We start from the raw sequence: 23,212 nt of genomic DNA on the forward strand, positions 1-23,212 counted from the left end.
GGACACCATTGTGTAGTGTATGTCAGGTTGGTGTGCGGTGTGGTATATTGTAGTGTATACACCACACACACACACACACACTACAACACACACACCAACCTGACATAGCCTACTAAGCTGAGTACGCCCTAGACTGGGATGAGTGGGACGGGCGGGACATTTTGTGTGCTGTGTGCGTGTGTAAAAAAAAAAAATCGAAACTTTATTATAGTGTGAGTGTACGTGTGTGTGTGTGTGTGCTTGGTGTAACCTTCTGCAGTCACGTGTGGGGGCTGTCAGGCGTAGGGGGCTGTCAGGCGTAGGGGGCTGTCAGGCGTAGGGGGCTGTCAGGCGTAGGGGGGCTGTCAGGCGTAGGGGGGCTGTCAGGCGTACGGGGGCTGTCAGGTGTACGGGGGCTGTCAGGCGTACGGGGCTGTCAGGCGTAGGGGGGGGGCTGAAGAGATGGAGGAGCCAGCAGCTGCAGCAAGGGGGGTGATCACTGGGGCAGGAGCCGGCAGTAGCAAGGGGGGTGATCACTGGGGCAGGAGCCGGCAGCAGCAAGGGGGGTGATCACTGGGGCAGGAGCCGGCAGCAGCAAGGGGGGTGATCACTGGGTTTGCGGGGGGGGGGGATGATCACTGGGATGGGGGGGTGCACACTGGGGATGGGGAGTGAACACTGGGGACAGGGGGGGTGAACACTGGGGGGGTGAACACTGGGGTCAGGGGGGGTGAACACTGGGGACAGGGGGGTGAACACTGGGGACAGGGGGGGTGAACACTGGGGACAGGGGGGGTGAACACTGGGGACAGGGGGGGTGAACACTGGGGACAGGGGGGGTGAACACTGGGGGAGGGGTGATTATTGGGAGGTGGGGGGTGATATCACTGGGACTGGGGGATGGTGGGTTTGATCACAGGAGCAGGGCATTTACACTGAGCCTGCTGCTGCTGTGATCACAGTCCACCGGCTGTCAGAAGGAGAGCAGCAGCCGGTGGATGAAGACGTGGGAGAGGGAGCAGAGGGAGCGGAGGTCGGGGTGCAGGTATGAAAGTGGAGGGGGGGTCGGGGGTGGAGGGGGGGGCAGGGTGGAGTGGAGGGGGGGTCGGGGGGGAGCGGGGGCAATACTACCTGATGCAGATCAGCGGCGGCAGCAGGCGATCAGCGGCGGCAGCAGGCGATCCACGGGGGGGCAGCTGCAGAGGGTCCACGGGGGGGCAGCAGCAGAGGGTCCACAGGAGGCAGCAGCAGAGGGTCCACAACGGCCGGCACCCGATCCATGGACGGGCAGTTGCGGCCATCATTAAAAACTCCCTCCACATCTGATTGTGGCTAGTATCCATGTGACGCTAGCCCCCCAATCAGATCTGGGGGGAGGGGGGGACAGAGGTGACACTCCCCCCAGCCAATGGCTGATGCTGTAAGCATCAGGCCATGCCCAGATTTAAATATTACACCAATTTTCATTGGTGAAATATTTAATTCATACCGATTGGCAGTTTCATTAAAAGTGAAAATGAAACAGCCAATCGGAGGGGTCCCAGGCACGGGGGGGTTAATCCACCCCCCGGGGGGTCGACTTCAGGATGTCCAGTTGCAGTAGCAACTGTGACACCTGAGCGACCCCGCTCGCAGGCGCTGCAGGGGGTCTTTCCCTCCATGTCACAGACGCTGTGACATGGGTCGGGAACGAACTGTTTTCCATGTCACAAACGGTGTGACACGGGTCGGGAAGGGGTTAAGAAATGAAGGTCAGTCAGTGCGAAAAATTGGGAAAACTTTGAAAGTGTCCCCAAGTGCAGTTGCAAAAACCATCAAGCGCTACAAAGAAACTGGCTCACATGAGGACCGCCCCAGGAAAGGAAGACCAAGAGTCACCTCTGCTTCTGAGGATAAGTTTATCCGAGTCACCAGCCTCAGAAATCGCAGGTTAACAGCAGCTCAGATTAGAGACCAGGTCAATGCCACACAGAGTTCTAGCAGCAGACACATCTCTTCAACTGTTAAGAGGAGACTTTGTGCAGCAGGCCTTCATGGTAAAATAGCTGCTAGGAAAGCACTGCTAAGGACAGGCAACAAGCAGAAGAGACTGGTTTGGGCTAAAGAACACAAGGAATGGACATTAGACCAGTGGAAATCTGTGCTTTGGTCTGATGAGTCCAAATTTGAGATCTTTGGTTCCAACCCCTGTGTCTTTGTGTGACGCAGAAAAGGTGAACGGATGGACTCTACATGCCTGGTTCCCACCGTAAAGCATGGAGGAAGAGGTGTGATGGTGTGGGGGTGCTTTGCTGGTGATTCTGTTGGGGATTTATTCAAAATTGAAGACATTCTGAACCAGCATGGCTACCACAGCATCTTGCAGCGGCATGCTATTCCATCCGGTTTGCGCTTAGTTGGACCATCATTTATTTTTCAACAGGACAATGACCCCAAACACACCTCCAGGCTGTGTAAGGGCTATCTGACCAAGAAGGAGAGTGATGGGGTGCTACGCCAGATGACCTGGCCTCCACAGTCACCAGACCTGAACCCAATCGAGATGGTTTGGGGTGAGCTGGACCGCAGAGTGAAGGCAAAAGGGCCAACAAGTGCTAAGCATCTCTGGGAACTCCTTCAAGATTGTTGGAAGACCATTTCCGGTGACTACCTCTTGAAGCTCATCAAGAGAATGCCAAGAGTGTGCAAAGCAGTCATCAAAGCAAAAGGTGGCTACTTTGAAGAACCTAGAATATAAGACATATTTTCAGTTGTTTCACACTTTTTTGTTAAGTATATAATTCCACATGTGTTAATTCATAGTTTTGATGCCTTCAGTGTGAATGTACAATTTTAAAAGTCATGAAAATACAGAAAAATCTTTAAATGAGAAGGTGTGTCCAAACTTTTGGTCTGTACTGTATGTATGTGCAGTGTTTGTATATACATGTGTACAGTATGTGCAATGTGTGTATATACATGTGTATGTGCAGTGTGTGTGTATATACATGTACATGTGGAGTGTGTGTGTGTATATATACATGTGTATGTGCAGTGTGTGTATATACATGTGTACACTATGTGGAGTGTGTGTATATACATGTGATACATGTATATGTGCAGTGTATATTCATGTACATGCGCAGTGTATGTGTGATGACATGATTATATTTGAATAAATGTTGATTCTTTTTGTCAAGAATAAATGTGGATTGTTGTTCATGGAAAAAAATAAGACATTCCCTGAAAATAGGCCCTAACCCATATTTCGGAACAAAATATTAATAAAAGACCCCATATTGTTATCGGGGAAACATGGCAGTTGTGGATGGATGAGTGAATGGATGGATGGAGAAGCCAACAAATAAATTGACATGAAGGATTGCATACATGGATGGAGGTATAGATAAAAAAATAAGAAGTAAAGATCAGTTGCACAGATAGATGGAATTGTACATAGACAGATAATTATAATGACTAGATGGATGGAAGCATCGAAAGATGATGACCGTGTGGATAGACATAGATAAACATTGACTACGCGGAGGCATAGAAGAATGGCGAATGATGGCTTGGAATGGTAGATTGATAGACAATAAGTAGGCCATTACTAGATCACATTACAACAGAAGGTATATTGACGATGTCTTTTTTCCATCTTGCGGAACACTGCCTTAAATTTCCCACAAAATCTAAAGCAGTTGCATATACTTAGGTTGCTCCAAACTTTCAGTTCACTATTTGCACACGCAAACGTATATATACAGATATGATGCAAGCATTCCAGTATACCCGTCAGCAGCTCCTGCTTTTGCACGTAGTCTTCACTATGCATCTCAGATTACGCGCTGTCTACCAAGCAGATGGTGTGTCCTAATTAACTGTTGATCATCAACAATCCGCCACCTCATAAATAAATAAGAGGTCTCTTAACAGCATCTGTAATCCGTCCAGCACGGCTCAGCGCAAGCTAGCTCCGAAAGCTCGAATGAAAATGTCTAAAGAGAAAAAGCAAAATGTTTCTCTGGCTGAAAATCTGCAAAAACCCAGAAACTATAAATTTATATTATGTAAAATTAGACATCTTTATTATTGGTCCTTGAGATTTTCTGATACGCGTGCGACCCAATTTTTGACCCTCTAAAGTAGACTTGAGTAATAGAATTGTGGAGGATTTTCTAATGATGGCTGTGGAGGTATGAACTACAAGTTTACGTTAAGTTATGGTGGCATGAATAAAAAGAAGTTTGGGGCAGTATGAACAAAGTATAAATTAGTATGGCGACACCGAGAAGAAATGACACATTCCCAGCTTGACTGGGACATTAGTCAGTGTGACAACCTCAAAGTGAAGCACAGCCAAGAAACCTAATTAAGAAAACCTTATCTGCAAAAAATAGAAGGCAAATTAGGATGTGCAATGTTTATCAGGGTTTAGACAATGAGCATAATATTAATTACCAATTGTCTATTTAACATGCAGTAACGAGTGCCCGGGTGCTGAGAAATGATAAGACCTGGCATCCAGACGAGTCCCTCGATAATAACGTGATAGCAGACAGCATCACATCAAACTAATAATACTACATTACAACTGTTTTACTAGCAGACATCTATGTGCGGGTGGCAGATGCCTTCGTCCAAGAAGAAAGAATTAATTTATCCTAATAGCAGAGAATTTGCCCATGTTTCTATAATTAATGGCATATCCCTTGACAAAGCCTGAGGCGAAACGCTTATTACTTTGTGTTATCTCCTGTGAACTTTTTCAATATGCTACCGGAATGTTGAAAGTTTAATAAATTACTACTGTTTATGTAACTACACAAATTTTGTCTGTTCCTGTACTTGGTTCACATAGAATATTTCATGGTGGACTATTTTGTAGGTGTATTTATTCTGCCAGGGCACATATCTGTATTACTACCTTATAGCTACAACTCAATCATTTCTATTCCAGAATCCCTGTCCTCAATCCAAGTCTGAAAAAGGGTCCAAATGAAAAAAAAACCTGTTGTATCGCAACAGACACATACAGCAATGTGGATCCTTAAGGTCTCAAAAGAGTTGGCCCTGAAATAGGCAACAGAGTCTTGGGTTACCTTCAATTCTTCATTTTCCTCGGCCTAGTACAAGGGTATGGACTTTCCCAGTCATCTGCCCAAGTTGTTGATTCATGGGGCGTAATCTTATTAGGTGGGACGGTATCTTGGTCACAGGTAATGCAATGCACTAGTCTAATATGGAAGTACAAGCTTTGGATAGTGTGGACCTCTAAATCTGGAGCTCCACATCCTTCAGGTTCTTCTTCAGAGCCTGGAACAACACTGGGCAAAGGTAGGTATGTGATACAGATCCTGTTGTCATCTATGGGTACAAACAATCGGAGATCCATCAGAGGTAAATTAATAAAGATAATCAAGACCCTGGTCCAGCGGCCAAATCGGCAGTCCATGGTCAGCAGACCTCCTCCTCCCTACTGGCATCCCCATAACTTCTTACTAGGACCAGTGTGACGGCGTGCATGTTTCGCTCTACAAATCAGATCAGATGGTAGGAGGTTTGCGTTGCTCTGAACCGGTGACCCAAGACTGTCGACATGGCCACTGGAAATCTTTTGGATAATTTCTACAAATGAAGATCTACAATCCTCATCTTGCAAACACACAGGGAACACGTTTCAATCCCGTAAAGGGGTCTTCTTCAGGCATAAAAATATGAATTCTATATAAAATGGAGATGGGGAATTCTTTGACCCCACTGTAGTAATAATAGTGGTAAGAGACAGTAGACTTCAGTAAGATCAGGGCAAGTAGAAAAGAGACAAACTGTCATCAGAAGTCTTCATCCTTACATACTAATCTAATGACTCGTCTTCCCAGACGTAGAATTGGCATTGGGCAAGTATGTAAAAATATTATCACAAGCCACAAAGTAATCTAGAACCTTTACCCCTTTGTCGTGGACAGAAGAGAGTCATTGGAGAACAAAGATGCCTCCTATCAAGACGAGTCAACCTTGGATATGGACTTCTCGAACTTTGGGGTCATCTACAATGGATGGACTCGCTAAGTTCCGGATTGATCGATAAACTCTATGTAAATGCATGGAATGGATAGAAGATGATAGGTGCTCACTATTATTGCGCGAAAGTGTTCGGATAAGGTGTCATCTGAGCATGTTCGCGCAACACTAGTGCTCACGAGTCAAGATGCAAATTTTACCTGTTGGCTGAGACTAATGGAGAGGATAGAGCGGCACTGACAAATACAATGTTATTTACCCCGATGGGACAGTTTATACATTTGGAGAACAAAGATGCCTCCTATCAAGACGAGTCAACCTTGGACATGGACTTCTCGAACCTTGGGGTCATCTACAATGAATGGACTCGCTAAGTTCCGGATTGATCGATAAACTCTATGTAAATACATGGAATGGATAGAAGATGATAGGTGGTCGCTATTGTTGCTCGAAAGTGTTCGGATAAGGTGTTATTCGAGCATGTTCGCGCAATACTAGTGCTCACGAGTCAAGATGCAACTTTTACCTGTTGGCTGAGACTAATGGAGGATAGAGCGGCACTGACTAATACAATGCTAATTACCCCGATGGGACCGTTTATACATTATCAACTGACTTGTTGCAAAACGCTTTTATGTCCTCGGAATCCTAAACTGATATTAAGCTGCGCGGAAGAAGCCGCGAGTAAAATGTCATAAACATTTGCTTTGTACTGTGTTATCGCCACCACCGACCAATGTGACATTTACTTGTTTTCTCCTCTTTTTCGTTGACTTACTTCCAAGAAAAAAAAAAAATCCTGGTAATAATATAGACTTAGCCTCCTATAAGATGGTATTTTTAGTAAGAGAGGTGTGACTATAACATCTTGGGAGCACTTTTGTTTGAACTTTTTTTTTTTTTACACTATTTTTTAGCCTGACTTGAACATGCGATCGTATGATTATGATCGCTTACATTAAAAAAAATCTGTCAGCAGTTGTTTGTTTTGTAATCTGAAAGCAGCATGATGTAGGGTGAGAGAGCCTGATTCCAGAGATGTGTCACTTATTAGGCCGTCTGTGGTTATTTCAATGCAATCAGTGTTTTATCACCATAGGACTAGCTGTCTTGTGCCTTCTAGTCCTCCTGTTTTGTCTAACTCCGCAACCATCACTGAGTAACAGCTTTCAGCCAATCAGTGTTGTGGGCGGGGTTATACAGGGCTCAGCATTCTGAGCTTTGCTAGATCTGCAGAAGAGAAAACAGGGATTCTACCACAACAGCTACACCCAGTAAACTAAGTGATATATCACTGGAATCACGGTCTCAGACCCTACATAATTCTACTGTCAGATTACATAAAAACAGCCCTGGTGACACAGGAGTTTCACTGTCTGATAAAGGGGTCCAGGCTATCAGTCCGGCACACAGCACAAGTCACCCATAAAAAGGCACATTTTCAGGAAGAAGGGTCCCTTGTGGCCACTAAAAACAGTGAGAATTACTTGTAAATTGGAATCCTTGAGCGGTTTATGAGTTAAAGCGGCCTGACTACCTCTTAAAGAACTGCAGGGCGGCCATATTAGTTATTATATGTAAATAAGGGAAACACTTAAAGGGATAATCCCGTCTTCATAAAATGGGTATTGTTAGATAGAGCTTGTAAATACAAGCAATTTTGCAATTTACTGCTTCTAAAAAATTTTAGCTGTTTTTGAGATATTAACACTTTTGTTTTGTGTACAGTTCGTTGCCTTGGAGACCGACCACCGCTGCTAGAAAGAAGAACGTGCTTGTAAGTCCTGTTGGGCTTGTAAGCACTGTTTTCAACTTGGCCATGATCCCTGGAGCACACTGTTACCTCCTAATCCCGGCCAGCTTCAGCACAGAGCTTACAAACCAGACAGCAGCGGTGGTCGGTCTCCTAGGCAATGAAATGTAAAGAAAAGAAAAGTGTTAATATCTTAAGAACGGCTGCAAACATAAATAAACAGCAAATTGCGAAAGTACTTGTCCTTACAAGCTCTATCCGACAACACTCATCTATAAAATTGGGAAAAAAACACTTTAATTGACTCCATTTGATCACATTAACTGAAAATTGCATCTAAGACTTAAAAAATGGAGCTCCCCTTTTAGACAGAGCATCCCTTTAATTATCTGCAAATTCAAGGGCAGACCCAGATAAGAAGTCTTTTCATGGTGTCTGGGCATCAGATCTCTTCAAAGACACGCACAGCTGACTTGTATATATGGATATGTATATTTATGATTACTTTAGACTTTGATTTGGGCGAGCATCGACTTCGGGCTGTTTCATTCATCATCGTCTTCTGACATACTTTATTAACAGGAGCTGATAAAGACGGAGCTCCCTCCCGGGAGATGTTTGATGTCTGCACTGCATCATTTGAGCCATTCCTTATACCTGGGCTACGTCAGTCTTCGAGGGATCGTCAACAAACTCTCTCGGTCCCTTGTGATCCATCAAGAAGGAGGCGTCATGTCGTCTACTCAAAGGCTTCTAAGAAATAACACATCTGCATCCTGAAGATATCAGGCGCTCTTAAAGGAAATTACAAACGCATAGTATTTCTATACTGGACGCAACTGAAGATTTACACACGGAGATGTATTGGCCAGATGGACTGAGAGCAATCAAAGATGACCCCATTCTTCAGCTAGATGTTGGTCCTAAATGGGACAACTCTTTAAAAGGTTCCCTGAAGGACAAATCTTCCTAGCTTGCCTGAATTCATTCCTTACTTCAGTATAATTAAAGGGGCTTTCCAGTTTACAACCTATCCACCAGATAGGTGGTCATTTTTTAATCAAAATTGTTTTCCAAAACTTGGACTTTCGTCCCTCTTTCTCCCCTGGAAGCAAAACTGAAACCAAGAGGAGTTCAATGAAGCTCTTAGTGGCAAATGTGCAACCAACCGATCCATTTAACTGACTCTTGCACCAAAGGAAAAACCTGGAGAGAACATGGGAAAACCACAGCTCGGAGAAATTTATTGAGCCCAGTGCCATAGAGTGACCGGGAGCATATGGATCCAACTGCTCTGTTCAACACCTTCTGGCTTTGGTCTTACGCCAAGGAGAAAACCAGGAGATGACGGGAAACCTGCAGATAGGAGGAGTTTAATGGAGTGGTTTGTTGTGCAAATGTCCTGTCACAAAATACTAAGCCGTCTTGCATCAAAGGGAAAACCCAGCCAGAAGTTGGAAGCTTAATTGCGCATGCGCTCAGTGCCATTGTTGGATGATGGAGTGACATTGCACAACCAACTGCTCCATTTAGTTCCTCTTGGCCAAGGTCTTGTGCCAAGGAGAAATCTAGCAGAGAACAGAAGAAAACTGCAACCAGGAGAAGTTGAATGAAGAGCTTAATTTTGCATGTGCTAAGTGCCATAAGGCTTGACAGGGCGCATGCGCAACCAACTACTCCATTCAGGTTCTCTTCACCGTGGTCTTGCACCAAGGGCAAACTCAGGAGAGAACATGGTAGAACCTCAGTCTGGAGAAGTTGACTGGAGAGCTTAATTGCGCATGCACTCAGTGCCATTGATGGATGATGGAGTGACAAGGCGCCATGCACAACCAACTGCTCCATTCAGCTCCTCTTGGCCATGGTCTTATGTAAAAGGGAAATCTAGGAGAAAACCACAGCCAGGAGAAGTTGAAAGATCAGCTTAATTGTGCATGTGCAAAGTGCCATAATCATATGTTGGCATAACAGGGCACATGTGCAACCAACTACTCCATTAGGGTTCTCTTGGCTTTGGTCTTGCGCGGAGGGGAAATCCAGGAGACAACATGGTAAAATCTTGACCAGGACAAATTGAATGGAGAGCTTAATTGCGCATGCGCTCAGTGCTATGGAGTAATAAAGGAGTGGCAGGCATCATGCACAATCAACTGCTCCAGTCCACTCCTCCAGGCATTGGTATTGTGCCATGAGAAAAACCAGGAGAAGCCAATGTTGAATGGAGTGGTTGGTCATGCAAGCGCCCTGCCGCTAAAATCTGAAGTCAACCAAAGATAGCCAAGCTCCATGCATTCACAGATTTAGAATAGAATGGTATGGAGCATATGCAACTAACTGGTCAATTCAACTTTTCCTGGTTGAGGTCTTGTGCAAGGAGAAAATGTTCTAGAGATCAGAGGAGATTCTAGTGGTGGGACACACAAGGATCTAGTAGATGAGGGCAAGAGATGAAATGAATGTCAAGTCGCTGACGGCAGGAATAAACTGCGGAATATTCTCCATAACAACCTTCCTTTTCAAGGACATCAACACTCTGGAAAATATTTCATCGCTTTAGAAAGCAAATGTTTATGGAGCATCACTCTGCCTGTCAGTTCATGAAAGCCGACCACACATTTTCTCCGTTCCTTTATGCGGGAGGTTTCAACCACTTCTACATTTCTGCTAGACATCGCCTGAATTACATGTAACCTGAACGGACAAAGCAAGAAGCTGGATCTCTACGGAGCGAGTCAGGATCACATTGCATTGTGATGGGCTGAAGTTCTAAAAGGTGAGAAGACAATCTGATCCATTCACGTCCATAATTCAGGACATGATTAGCGGGAGTGATTAATGAACCTATATTAATGCAACTCCTGATTGAAGCCACTTCAGCTATTATATTTGGGAATGGTTGGAAACATATGAGACAGAATCGAATAGAGGAGGAGACACCAAAATCAGGAAAATACAAATGTAAGCCTAGAAGAAAATATGGTAGGCACTGATCAATCCTGGAAGGTGCTCAGAGGAAGGATCCAGGTGAACGTTGGCCACTTATGGTGCTGTGGATTCTTGCCTTCTGCAGATCTCCCAATGAAAGGAAATTTAATTTTCAGTATTCTGAGTGTCGTGGTTTGTTATCCTAAATTAATCATGTCAGTCCTGCTTCCTATGGCCAATCATAGAGAAAGCTTACGAGTCCTGCTTTCTCCACCCACTCATACAGAAAGCCTGTGAGTCGTGCTTCCTCCACTCACCCATAAATAAAGTTTGTGAGTCCTGCTTCCTCTACACACTCATAGAGAAAGCCTACGAGTCCTGATTTCTCCACCAACTCATACAGACTGTGAGTCCTGCTTCCTCCACCCACTCATACAGAAAGCCTGTGAGTCGTGCTTCCTCCACCCACTCATAAATAAAATCTGAGTCCTGCTTCCTCCATCCACTCATAGAGAAAGCAAAGCCTGTGAGTCCTGCTTCCTCCACCCACTCATACACAAAGCCTGTGAGTCCTGATTCCTCCACCCACTGACAGAGAATACCTGTGAGTCCTGCTTCCTCCACCCACTCACTCATGGAGAAAACCTGTGAGTCCTATATTTCCCACCCACTGATAGGGAAAGCCTGTAAGTTCTGCTTTTCCCACAAACTCATAAAGAATAGCCTGTGAGTCCTATTTCTCACCCACTCATAGTTAAAGCCTGTGAGTCCTGCTTCTCTCACCCACTCATAGATAAAACCTGTGAGTCCTGCTTCTCTCACCCACTCATGTAGAAAACCTATGAGTTCTGCTTCTCTCACCCACTCATAGAGAAAGTCTGTGAGTCCTGCATTTCCCACTCACTCATACAGAAAAGCCTGTGAGTCCCTTTTCTCCTACCCACTCATAGAGAAAGCATGTGAGTCCTGCTTCTCTCACCCACTCATAGATAAAGCCTGCGAGTCCTGCTTCTATCACCCACTCATGTAGAAAACCTATGAGTTCTGCTTCTCTCACCCACTCAGAGAAAGTCTGTGAGTCCTGCATTTCCCACTCACTCATACAGAAAAGCCTGTGAGTCCTTTTTCTCCCGCCCACTCATAGATAAAGCCTGTGAGTCCTGCTTCTCTCACCCACTCATAGATAAAGTCTGTGAGTCCTGCTTCTCTCACCCACTCATAAAGCCTGTGAGACCTGCTTCTCTCAACCACTCATGTAGAAAACCTATGAGTTCTGCTTCTCTCACCCACTCATAGAGAAAGCCTGTGAGTCCTGCATTTCCCACTCACTCATACAGAAAAGCCTGTGAGTCCTTTTTCTCCTACCCACTCATAGAGAAAGCATGTGAGTCCTGCTTCTCTCATTCACTCAGAGATAAAGCCTGTGAGTCCTCCTTTTCCCACCCACTCATAGATAAAGTCTGTGAGTCCTTCTTCTCTCACCCACTTATAGAGAAAGCCTGTGAGTCCTGCTTCTCTCACCCACTCATAGATAAAGCCCGTGCGTCCTCCTTTTCCCACCCACTCATAGATAAAGCCTGTGAGTCCTGCTTCTCTCACCCACTTATAGAGAAAGCCTGTGAGTCCTGCTTCTCTCACCCACTTATAGAGAAAGCCTGTGAGTCCTGCTTTTTTCACCTACTCATGTAGAAAACCTAAGAATTCTTCTTCTCTCACCCAGAGATAAAGCCTGTGAGTCCTGATTCTCTCAGCCATTCATAGATCAAGCCTGTGAGTCCTGCCTGCTTCTCTCACCCACTCATGTACAAAGCCTGCGAGTCCGGCTTTTCTCACCCACTCATGTAGAAAGCCTGTGAGTCCTGCTTCTCTCACCCACTCATGTAGAAAGCCTGTGAGTCCTGCTTTACTCACCCACTCATGTACAAAGCCTGTGAGTCCTGCTTTTCTCACCCACTCATGTAGAAAGCATGTGAGTCCTGCTTCTCTCACCCACTCATGTAGAAAGCCTGTGAGTCCTCCTTCTTTCACCCACTCATAGGTCTTTTTAACAGAAAGAGCATCACTGAAGTGTTGTCTCCTGTGTCCGGTTTTAAAGCTCAGCTTCTAGTAAGTTGCTCTGAGTTGCAAAATTTAAAAAAGTGTTGGAATTCCAAAAAAATTCAAAACTTTATTCCAACCCCTTTTATAAAGACTATCATGATGGTCCTATGTTTACTCAGCATCATTGTGAATATTGCCATCAGTGGTATAAGTATTAGGGTGATATTAGTGATACGAGGCTCTATGGGTACAGCTGCGATAACCTGCACATTTCTGCAGCATATTACGCCGTCCATTGAAAGGCGAAAATTAATATTAAAGCAATTTCGTCTTTTAAGCATTGAGGTCTCTGATTTTTCTCCCTCCTCCACAAAAAAACCCACCTTGTGGCCGCGAGTCACTCAATGTGCAGTATAATTACACAGACGTCATGTTCTTCCCATCCGCTTATAGGATTATTAAATGGTAAAAACCTGATTTAAAGGGGAATGCCGCTTTTCATCATAGTCTGACCTATCACATTGTGATAAGATGGAGCCCCCAGAAACAATGATGGCACCGCTAGGTAATGAGCTCATAGTCTGAAGTTACATGATCTCATCCTGAGTAACGGAATGTGTCATAGCCCAGAGAAGCATTAACAACTTCACAGGCTTCAGAGCTAAAATCTCCCAGCATTCCTTGCTGGCAAATCAAGTGCAAGTTGGCCAACAGTGTAAATTTCACACATGGCACCCTCCAGGAATCTGATTAGGAAAGTATTTCCGCACTTTAGAATGAAAAACCGTCATCTCCTTCCACTCTTTGTCATGTTCCTCCAGTTCTGTACAATTTTTGCAGCGTGGTGGGGGCATTACCCGGCTGAATTAGGCACTGTCAATTCTCACTTCCGGGAATGGGGTTGCTGGTCTGTACAATGTTAGGTGGATGTTGCATGCACATGATGCCAGGAGCTAAGGTTTCCAGCAGAACATCGCCCAATCACATGGCCTCCGCCGTCTTCTTCCACCAGTGGATCCTCCTGCCTTCCATGATTGTCCGTCCTTGGGCCAATCTGGGCACTAACAATTTGTTAACAAATTGTTGACACAAGACCTGCCATAACCAAGAGCACCCCACAACACTTGCCGTATGCTGGGAGCACACCACAAGACCTGCCGTATACCGGGAACACCCCACAAGACCTGCCGTATACCGGGAACACCCCACAAGACCTGCCGTATACTGGAAGCACCCCACAAGACCTGCTGTATACCGGGAACACCCCACAAGACCTGCCGTATACCGGGAACACCCCACAAGACCGGCTGTATACCGGGAACACCCCACAAGTCCTGCCGTATATCGGGAACACCCCACAAGACCTGCCGTATACCGGGAACACACCACAAGACCTGCCGTATACCGGGAACACCCCACAAGACCTGCCATATGCCGGGGGCACACCACAAGACCTGCCGTATACCGAGAACACCCCACAAGACCTGCCGTATACCGGGAACACCCCACAAGACCGGCCGTATACCGGGAACACCCCACAAGACCTGCCGTATACCGGGAACACCCCACAAGACCGGCTGTATACCGGGAACACCCCACAAGTCCTGCCGTATACCGGGAACACCCCACAAGACCTGCCATATACCGGGAACACACCACACACAAGACCTGCAGTATACTGGGAACACCCCACAAGACTTGCCGTATACCGGGAACTCACCACAAGACCTGCAGTATACTGGGAACACCCCACAAGACTTGCCGTATACCGGGAACAGCCCACAGGACCTGCCGTATGCCGGGAACACCCCATAAAACCTTCCATATACTGGGAACACACCACAAGACCTGCCATATACCGGGAATACACCACAAGACCTGCCATATACCGGGAACACACCACAAGACCAGCCATATACCAGGAACACCCCACAAGACCTGCCATATACCAGGAGCACCCCACAAGACCTGCCATATACCGGGAACACCCCACAAGACCTGCTGTATACCGGGAACACACCACAAGTCCTGCCATATACCAGGAGCACACCACAAGACCTGCCATATACCGGCAGCATCCCACAAGACCTGACATATACCGGGAACACCCTACAAGACCTGCCGTATACCAGGAACACCCTACAAGACCTGCTGTATACCAGTAACACCCTACAAGACCTGCTATATACCAGGAGCATCCCATAAGACCTGCCGTATACCGGTAACATCCCACACCTGCCATATACCGGGGACACCCCACAAGACCTGCCATATACCAGTAACACCCCACAAGACCTGCTATATACCAGGAGCATCCCATAAGACCTGCCATATACAGGGAACACCCCACAAGACCTGCCGTATACCGGGTACCTCCCAAAAGAACCGCCGTATATCGGAAACACTCCACAAGACTTGCCGTATACCGGGAACACCCTACAAGACCTGCTGTATATTAGGAACACCCCACAAGACCTGCCATGTACCAGGAACACTCTACAAGACCTGCCGTATACCGGGACCACCCCACAAGACCTTCTGTATACCAGGAACACCCCACACGACCTGCCGTATAATAGGAACACCCTACAAGACCTGCCGTATACCAGGAACACCCCACAAGACCTGCCGTATACCAAGAACACCCCGCAAGACCTGCCGTATACCGGGAACACCCCACAAGACCTACTGTATACCAGGAACACCCCACAAGACCTGCCATATACCAGTAACACCCCACAAGACCTGCTATATACCAGGAGCATCCCATAAGACCTGCCATATACAGGGAACACCCCACAAGACCTGCCGTATACCGGGTACCTCCCAAAAGAACCGCCGTATATCGGAAACACTCCACAAGACTTGCCGTATACCGGGAACACCCTACAAGACCTGCTGTATATTAGGAACACCCCACAAGACCTGCCATGTACCAGGAACACTCTACAAGACCTGCCGTATACCGGGACCACCCCACAAGACCTTCTGTATACCAGGAACACCCCACACGACCTGCCGTATAATAGGAACACCCTACAAGACCTGCCGCATACCAGGAACACCCCACAAGACCTGCCGTATACCAAGAACACCCCGCAAGACCTGCCGTATACCGGGAACACCCCACAAGACCTACTGTATACCAGGAACACCCCACAAGACATGCCGTATACCGGGAACACCCCAAAAGACCTGCTACAATAGTGTGAAAAAGTGTTTGACCCCTTCCTGATTTCTTATTGTTTTGCATGTTTGGCACTTAAATGTTTCAAAACAAATTTAAATATTAGACATAGATAACACAAGTAACCACAAAATGCAGTTTTTAAATGAAGGCGTTTATTATTAAGGGAAAAATAAATCCAAACCTACAGGGCCCTGTGTGAAAAAGTGATTGCGCCCTCCATTAAAACATAAATTAACTGCGGTTTATCACATCTTTGGGAAGAGGAGTTCATTTTCCCTAGCCACACACAGGCCTGATTACTGACACACGTGTTCTCAATCAAGAAATCACTTAAATAGGACCTGGCTGACAAAGTGAAGTAGACCAAAAGATCCTCAAAAGCTAGACATCATGCTGCGATCCAAAGAATTTCAGGAACAAATGAGAAACAAAGTAATTGAGATCTATCAGTCTGGAAAAGGTTAAAAAGCCATTTCTAAAGCTTTGGGACTCCAGCGAACCACAGTGAAAGGAATTATCTACAAATGGTGAAAACATGGAACAGTGGTGAACCTTCCCAGGAGTGGCCGGCCGTCAAAAATGACCCCTAGAGCGCAGCGACGACTCATTCAAGAGGTCACAATAGACCCCACAACAACATCCAATGAACTGCAAGCCTCACTTGCCTCAGTTAAGGTCAGTGTACATGACTCCATCATAAGAAAGAGGCTGAGCAAAAATGGCAGCATGGCAGAATTCCAAGACGAAAACCACTGCTGAGCAAAACGAACATAAAGGCTCGTCTCAGTTTTGCCAGAAACATCTTGATGATCACCAAGACTTTTGAGAGAATACTCTGTGGACTGACGAGACAAAAGTTTAACCTTTTCTTTTGGAAGGTGTATGTCCCATTACATCTGGCATAGAAGTAACACAGCATTTTAGAAAAGGAACATCATACCAACAGTAAAATATGGTGGTGGTAGTGTTATGGTCTGGGGCTGTTTTGCTGCTTCAGGACCCGGAAGACTTGCTGTGGTAAATGGAACCATGAATTCTGCTGTCTACTAAAAATTCCTGAAGGAGAATGTCCGGCCATCTGTTCATGACCTCAAGCTAATGTGCACTTGGGTGATACAGCAGGACAATGATCCAAAACACACCAGCAAGTCCACCTCTGAATGGCTTAAAAAAAACAATATTAAGACTTTCGAGTGGCCTAGTCAAAGTCCTGACCTTAATCCGATTGAGATGCTTAAAAGGGCGGTTCATGCTTGGAAACCCTCCAATGTGGCCGAATTACAACAATTTTGCAAAGATGAGCAGCCAAAATTCCTCCAGAGCGTTGTAAAGATTAATTGCCAGTTATCACAAATGCTTGATTGCAGTTATTGCTGCTAAGGGCCCAACCAGTTATTAGGTTTAGGGGGCAATCACTTTTTCGCACAGGGCCCTGTAGGTTTGGATTTCTTTTTCCCTTAATGATAAAGACCTTCATTTAAAAACTGCATTTTGTGGTTACTTTCTTTGTCTAATATTTAAATTAGTTTTGTGGTCTGAAACATTTAAGTGACAAACATGCTAAAGAATAAGAAATCAGTAAGGGGGCAAACACTTTTTCACACCACTGTATACACCTGTTATTTTGGAGATACTAGTATCCAGTCACCTAGAAATCACAATTTGGTCGTTCAGGTCCTTACAGTCGCACATTTTTTCTGCTTTCAAAACATCAACTTCAAGACCTGACTGTTCACCTCCTGATAATATATCTCACCCCCGGGGAAAATGTTCTGGCTGATGGGTGTAGATAATATGTCATCTCACCCTTTGTCGGCATCTGATGCCGATCAGCAGTTGTCAGACTCCGTCCTTAGAGGCAGATTAATTGATTAATCAGTTACTAATGTTAAAGGCACAGCACAGAAATCAATGCAATGTGAATGCAATCAGCAGTAATGCCGGGCAGAAGCGCCTCCATTGTTCAGCTGAGGCCGACGTGTGGGTGAGAGTCGGGCCGCGGCATATGGAAGAGGAATGAGCGCTTTCAATGGGATTTTGCTGCCCGTCTTTCAGACAGCGCCTTTCTGACTGCATTGTGCAGATAATCCATTGATTTGTAATGCTTTATTTCCCCTGCGGAGGCGCTGCAGGGAAGCTTTAAAGCAGAGCTCTACTCTTCTATCTTCAGGCTCCTTTTCCTCCCTGCTTTCTGGTTGCAGAGGCGGTGTGCTCCTGATGATTGACAGTTTGGACCAGCATTATAGTCTAATGCTCTCCCATGCTGCTAGAATAGGTAGCTAGGAACAGAGCAGGACCACTGAGGCGCTCGCTCCTTATCTAGGTAACCGTCCACTCTGAGACTGCGGCGGTGGCCGGTAACCGAGGCAATGAACAGTAATTTATAGGATTAAAAATCCCTTCGTTCTTGAGAACAAATAGGATTTTTAATAAGAGGGAAATTGTTTTTTTTTGCACGATTTTTTTGCAGTTTTAACCATTTAAAAACTTGAGACAACCCCCTTTAAGCATAGCTGATTGCCAGGTGTTGAAGCAGATGAACAATCCCTGCAAAATTGCACTGGGGTATAAAATTTTGCATGAGGCTGGGGATATAACAAGGCCCGCAGGGGATATAACAAGGCCCGCAGGGTACCGCTGCCACAATCGCAAGTAATGACAGTGAATTAGGTAAGGCAAAAATGCAGCAGAGCTGAAATTCTGCTGACGGTCGCCGTACGGTCACAGCGCGGAAGTCTGTGCTTTTGCCGAACCTTCATGCATTTTTTCCTTTGACTTCTATGGAGAATATATGCACCTAAACATTTATCCAAAAAAAGGAGAAATTCATAAAGCATAGCAGTATAAATACACCAAGATGTATTGGTGTATCTCTATGGAGCACAGAACAAAGAAGAGATCTTCTAGAATCAGCAACAAACAATGTAGTAAATATGTACAAAAATGTATCAAATATGTATCAGTCTGGTGTAAACATTGTACAATTACAGCAAACTTTAGGCTTTAGACCTGCGCTGGTTTTTAGCCTCTGTTTTCCATTCAGTGAAGCAAGCAGAGCTCCTGATATTCAAATTGGTGAATAATTGAAAAGCAAAAAGTATAAGAAAGTTGCAGAATTATCACAATCATCCCAAAAGTACAACTTATTGCCAATGCACAGGATTGGGTCACACATGTCTGATTGCTCGCTAGGACCCCCCAACGATCACAAAAACAGGGGTCCTCTGCTGCCTATATTGAATGGAGCACTGCTCGAGCGTGCACGCTGCGGATCCATTCACTGTCTGAGGGACTAACAGCAGAGTACGGAGAATGAAAGGCGCAGCAGCAAGCTGTTTATGTGGTCACTGGCGGTCCTGGAGAGGGATCAGGACCATGCCACCAATCCTGCGGTGAGGTATATTTTCAGGGCAACCCCTTTAAGCTTTATTTACGAAAATCTAGAATACCCCTTTAAATATCCAAAAATAAGTCCAGCACCGATCCTCCATAGAATTATAAGGACACAAACAAGCAGGTCGAGCGACAGTCACCAAGTTTGGGGAGCAGAACGTAAAGTAGTTCTAATAGCAAATACAGAGACCACAACATCAATATTGTGTGCTCTTACATGGGACTGCAGGTAACCCTCCTGCATCACTGCACACCGATGGGTGGTCAACGTGCACCTGGCATAGGACGAGGGTAAGAAGAAAGTCCCGTCACAACTTCTTACATGTGTGGATAGATATATGGATAGATAATAGATAGATAGATAGATAATAGATAGATAGATAGATAGATAGATAATAGATAGATAGATAATAGATAGATAGATAATAGATAGATAGATAATAGATAGATATATAGATAGATAATAGATAATAGATAGATAGATAATAGATAGATAATAGATAGATGATAGATAGATAATAGATAGATAATAGATAGATAGATAATAGATAGATAATAGATAATAGATAGATAGATGATAGATAGATGATAGATAGATAGATAATAGATAGATAGATAATAGATAGATAATAGATAGATAGATAATAGATAGATAGATAATAGATAGATAATAGATAGATAGATAGATAGATAATAGATAGATAGATAATAGATAGATAGATAGATAATAGATAGATAGATAGATAGAATAGATAGGATAGATAGATAATAGATAGATAGATAGATAGATAGATAGATAGGATAGATAGATAATAGATAGATAGATAGATAATAGATAGATAGATAGATAATAGATAGATAGATAGATAGATAGATAATAGATAGATAGTAGATAGATAATAGATAGATAGATAATAGATAGATAGATAATAGATAGATATATAGATAGATAATAGATAATAGATAGATAGATAATAGATAGATAATAGATGATAGATAGATAATAGATAGATAATAGATAGATGATAGATAGATAATAGATAGATAATAGATAATAGATAGATAGATGATAGATAGATGATAGATAGATAGATAATAGATAGATAGATAATAGATAGATAATAGATAGATAATAGATAGATAGATAATAGATAGATAATAGATAGATAGATAGATAATAGATAGATAGATAGATAGATAGAATAGATAGGATAGATAGATAATAGATAGATAGATAGATAGGATAGATAGATAATAGATAGATAGATAGATAATAGATAGATAGATAGATAGATAATAGATAGATAGATAATAGACAGATAATAGATAGATAGATAGATAGATAATAGATAGATAGATAATAGATAGATAATAGATGATAGATAGATAGATAGATAATAGATAGATAATAGATAGATGATAGATAGATGATAGATAGATAATAGATAGATAATAGATAGATGATAGATAGATAATAGATGATAGATAGATGATAGATAGATGATAGATAGATAGTTGATAGATAGATAGATAGATAATAGATAGGTGATAGATAGATAATAGATAGATGATAGATAATAGACAGATAATAGATAGATGATAGATAGATAGATAGATAAATAGATAGATGATAGATAATAGACAGATAATAGATAGATAATAGATGATAGATAATAGATGATAATAGATAGATAATAGATAGATGATAGATAGATATAGACAGATATAGATAGATGATAGATAGATGATAGATAGATAATAGATAGATGATAGATAGATATAGACAGATATAGATAGATATAGATAGATGATAGATAATAGATATAGATGTATATAGATAGGTGATATGTAGATAGATGACATATGACAGGTGCTGGAGTGTACAGCTCTCTCCTCTCCCGTTGGCCCCGTACACACAGATACACGGACACGGCTATTTCTCCCCGGTTCTTACCTCCTTGGTGCTCAGGTTTCCCCGCACATATTTGGCCGCACAGAACCGCAGGGATCCGAGGAGCAGCAGGAGCAGCCCGGGGCCCGCTGGGGGCCCCATTACCGGCCGGGGCTGAGCCTCCGGGACACTGCAGCTCCGGGCGGTACAAGGACGAGGGCGAGAAGTGCGCGACACCGCGGAGAGACGGCGCCGGATCCGGTCACTGCTGCTGTGGAGCCGGACTGCAGGAGCCCCCGCCTGTATCACCGGGAAGAGAGGCGGCACCGGGGGAACGGAGCAGAGCGCAGGCACAGGACACGGGGGCGAGCACTGCGGAGACACGGGATACGGGGGGGCTCCGTGTACAGCAGAGCGGGGTCCTGTGTGCGGGGAGGAGGGTGAAGGGGCTAGAGGGGCACAAAGCATCGGGGTGCAGGAGATCAGGGTGCACAGACGATCAGGGTGCACAGGGGATCAGGGTGCACAGAGGATCAGGGTGCACAGGGGATCAGGGTGCACAGAGGATCAGGGTGCAGAGAGGATCAGGGTGCACAGGGGATCAGGGTGCACAGGGGATGAGGGTGCACAGAGGATCAGGGTGCAGAGAGGATCAGGGTGCACAGGGGATCAGGGTGCACAGAGGATCAGGGTGCACAGGGGATCAGGGTGCACAGAGGATCAGGGTGCACAGGGGATCAGGGTGCAGAGAGGATCAGGGTACAGAGAGGATCAGGGTGCAGAGAGGATCAGGGTGCAGAGAGGATCAGGGTGCACAGGGGATCGGGGTGCACAGGGGATCGGGGTGCACAGAGGATCGGGGTGCACAGGGGATCGGGGTGCACAGAGGATCGGGGTGCACAGGGGATCGGGGTGCACAGGGGATCGGGGTGCACAGAGGATCGGGGTGCACAGGGGATCGGGGTGCACAGGGGATCAGGGTGCACAGAGGATCAGGGTGCACAGGGGATCAGGGTGCACAGAGGATCAGGGTGCACAGGGGATCAGGGTGCACAGAGGATCAGGGTGCACAGGGGATCAGGGTGCACAGAGGATCAGGGTGCACAGGGGATCAGGGTGCATAGGGGATCAGGGTGCACAGGGGATCAGGGTGCATAGAGGATCAGGGTGCAGAGAGGATCAGGGTGCAGAGAGGATCAGGGTGCAGAGAGGATCAGGGTGCACAGGGGATCGGGGTGCACAGGGGATCGGGGTGCACAGGGGATCGGGGTGCACAGAGGATCGGGGTGCACAGGGGATCGGGGTGCACAGAGGATCGGGGTGCACAGGGGATCGGGGTGCACAGGGGATCGGGGTGCACAGAGGATCGGGGTGCACAGGGGATCGGGGTGCACAGGGGATCAGGGTGCACAGAGGATCAGGGTGCACAGGGGATCAGGGTGCACAGAGGATCAGGGTGCACAGGGGATCAGGGTGCACAGAGGATCAGGGTGCACAGGGGATCAGGGTGCACAGAGGATCAGGGTGCACAGGGGATCAGGGTGCATAGGGGATCAGGGTGCACAGGGGATCAGGGTGCATAGAGGATCAGGGTGCAGAGAGGATCAGGGTGCAGAGAGGATCAGGGTGCAGAGAGGATCAGGGTGCACAGGGGATCGGGGTGCACAGGGGATCGGGGTGCACAGAGGATCGGGGTGCACAGGGGATCGGGGTGCACAGAGGATCGGGGTGCACAGGGGATCGGGGTGCACAGGGGATCGGGGTGCACAGAGGATCGGGGTGCACAGGGGATCGGGGTGCACAGGGGATCAGGGTGCACAGAGGATCAGGGTGCACAGGGGATCAGGGTGCACAGAGGATCAGGGTGCACAGAGGATCAGGGTGCACAGGGGATCAGGGTGCACAGAGGATCAGGGTGCATAGGGGATCAGGGTGCACAGAGGATCAGGGTGCACAGGGGATCAGGGTGCACAGAGGATCAGGGTGCACAGAGGATCAGGGTGCACACAGGATCAGGGTGCACAGAGGATCAGGGTGC

The 23,212-nt window shown here is 45.8% G+C and overlaps 1 protein-coding gene across 1 annotated transcript in view; it reads right to left on the reverse strand.

The window, feature by feature from the left end:
• TMEM145 (transmembrane protein 145) overlaps positions 1-21,566 on the reverse strand; it is a 59,738-nt gene extending 38,172 nt beyond the window's left edge. The window contains exon 1 of the mRNA XM_073655853.1: positions 21,238-21,566. Coding sequence (XP_073511954.1) covers positions 21,238-21,336 — 99 coding nt within the window. The 5' untranslated portion in view covers positions 21,337-21,566. The remainder of the gene's footprint in view (positions 1-21,237) is intronic.
• Between the last annotated feature and the right edge of the window lie 1,646 nt (positions 21,567-23,212).

Source organism: Phyllobates terribilis, unplaced genomic scaffold (assembly GCF_046119375.1).
Source record: "Phyllobates terribilis strain yellow unplaced genomic scaffold, ASM4611937v1 Scaffold_12__6_contigs__length_324123572, whole genome shotgun sequence".
NCBI lineage: Eukaryota > Metazoa > Chordata > Amphibia > Anura > Dendrobatidae > Phyllobates > Phyllobates terribilis.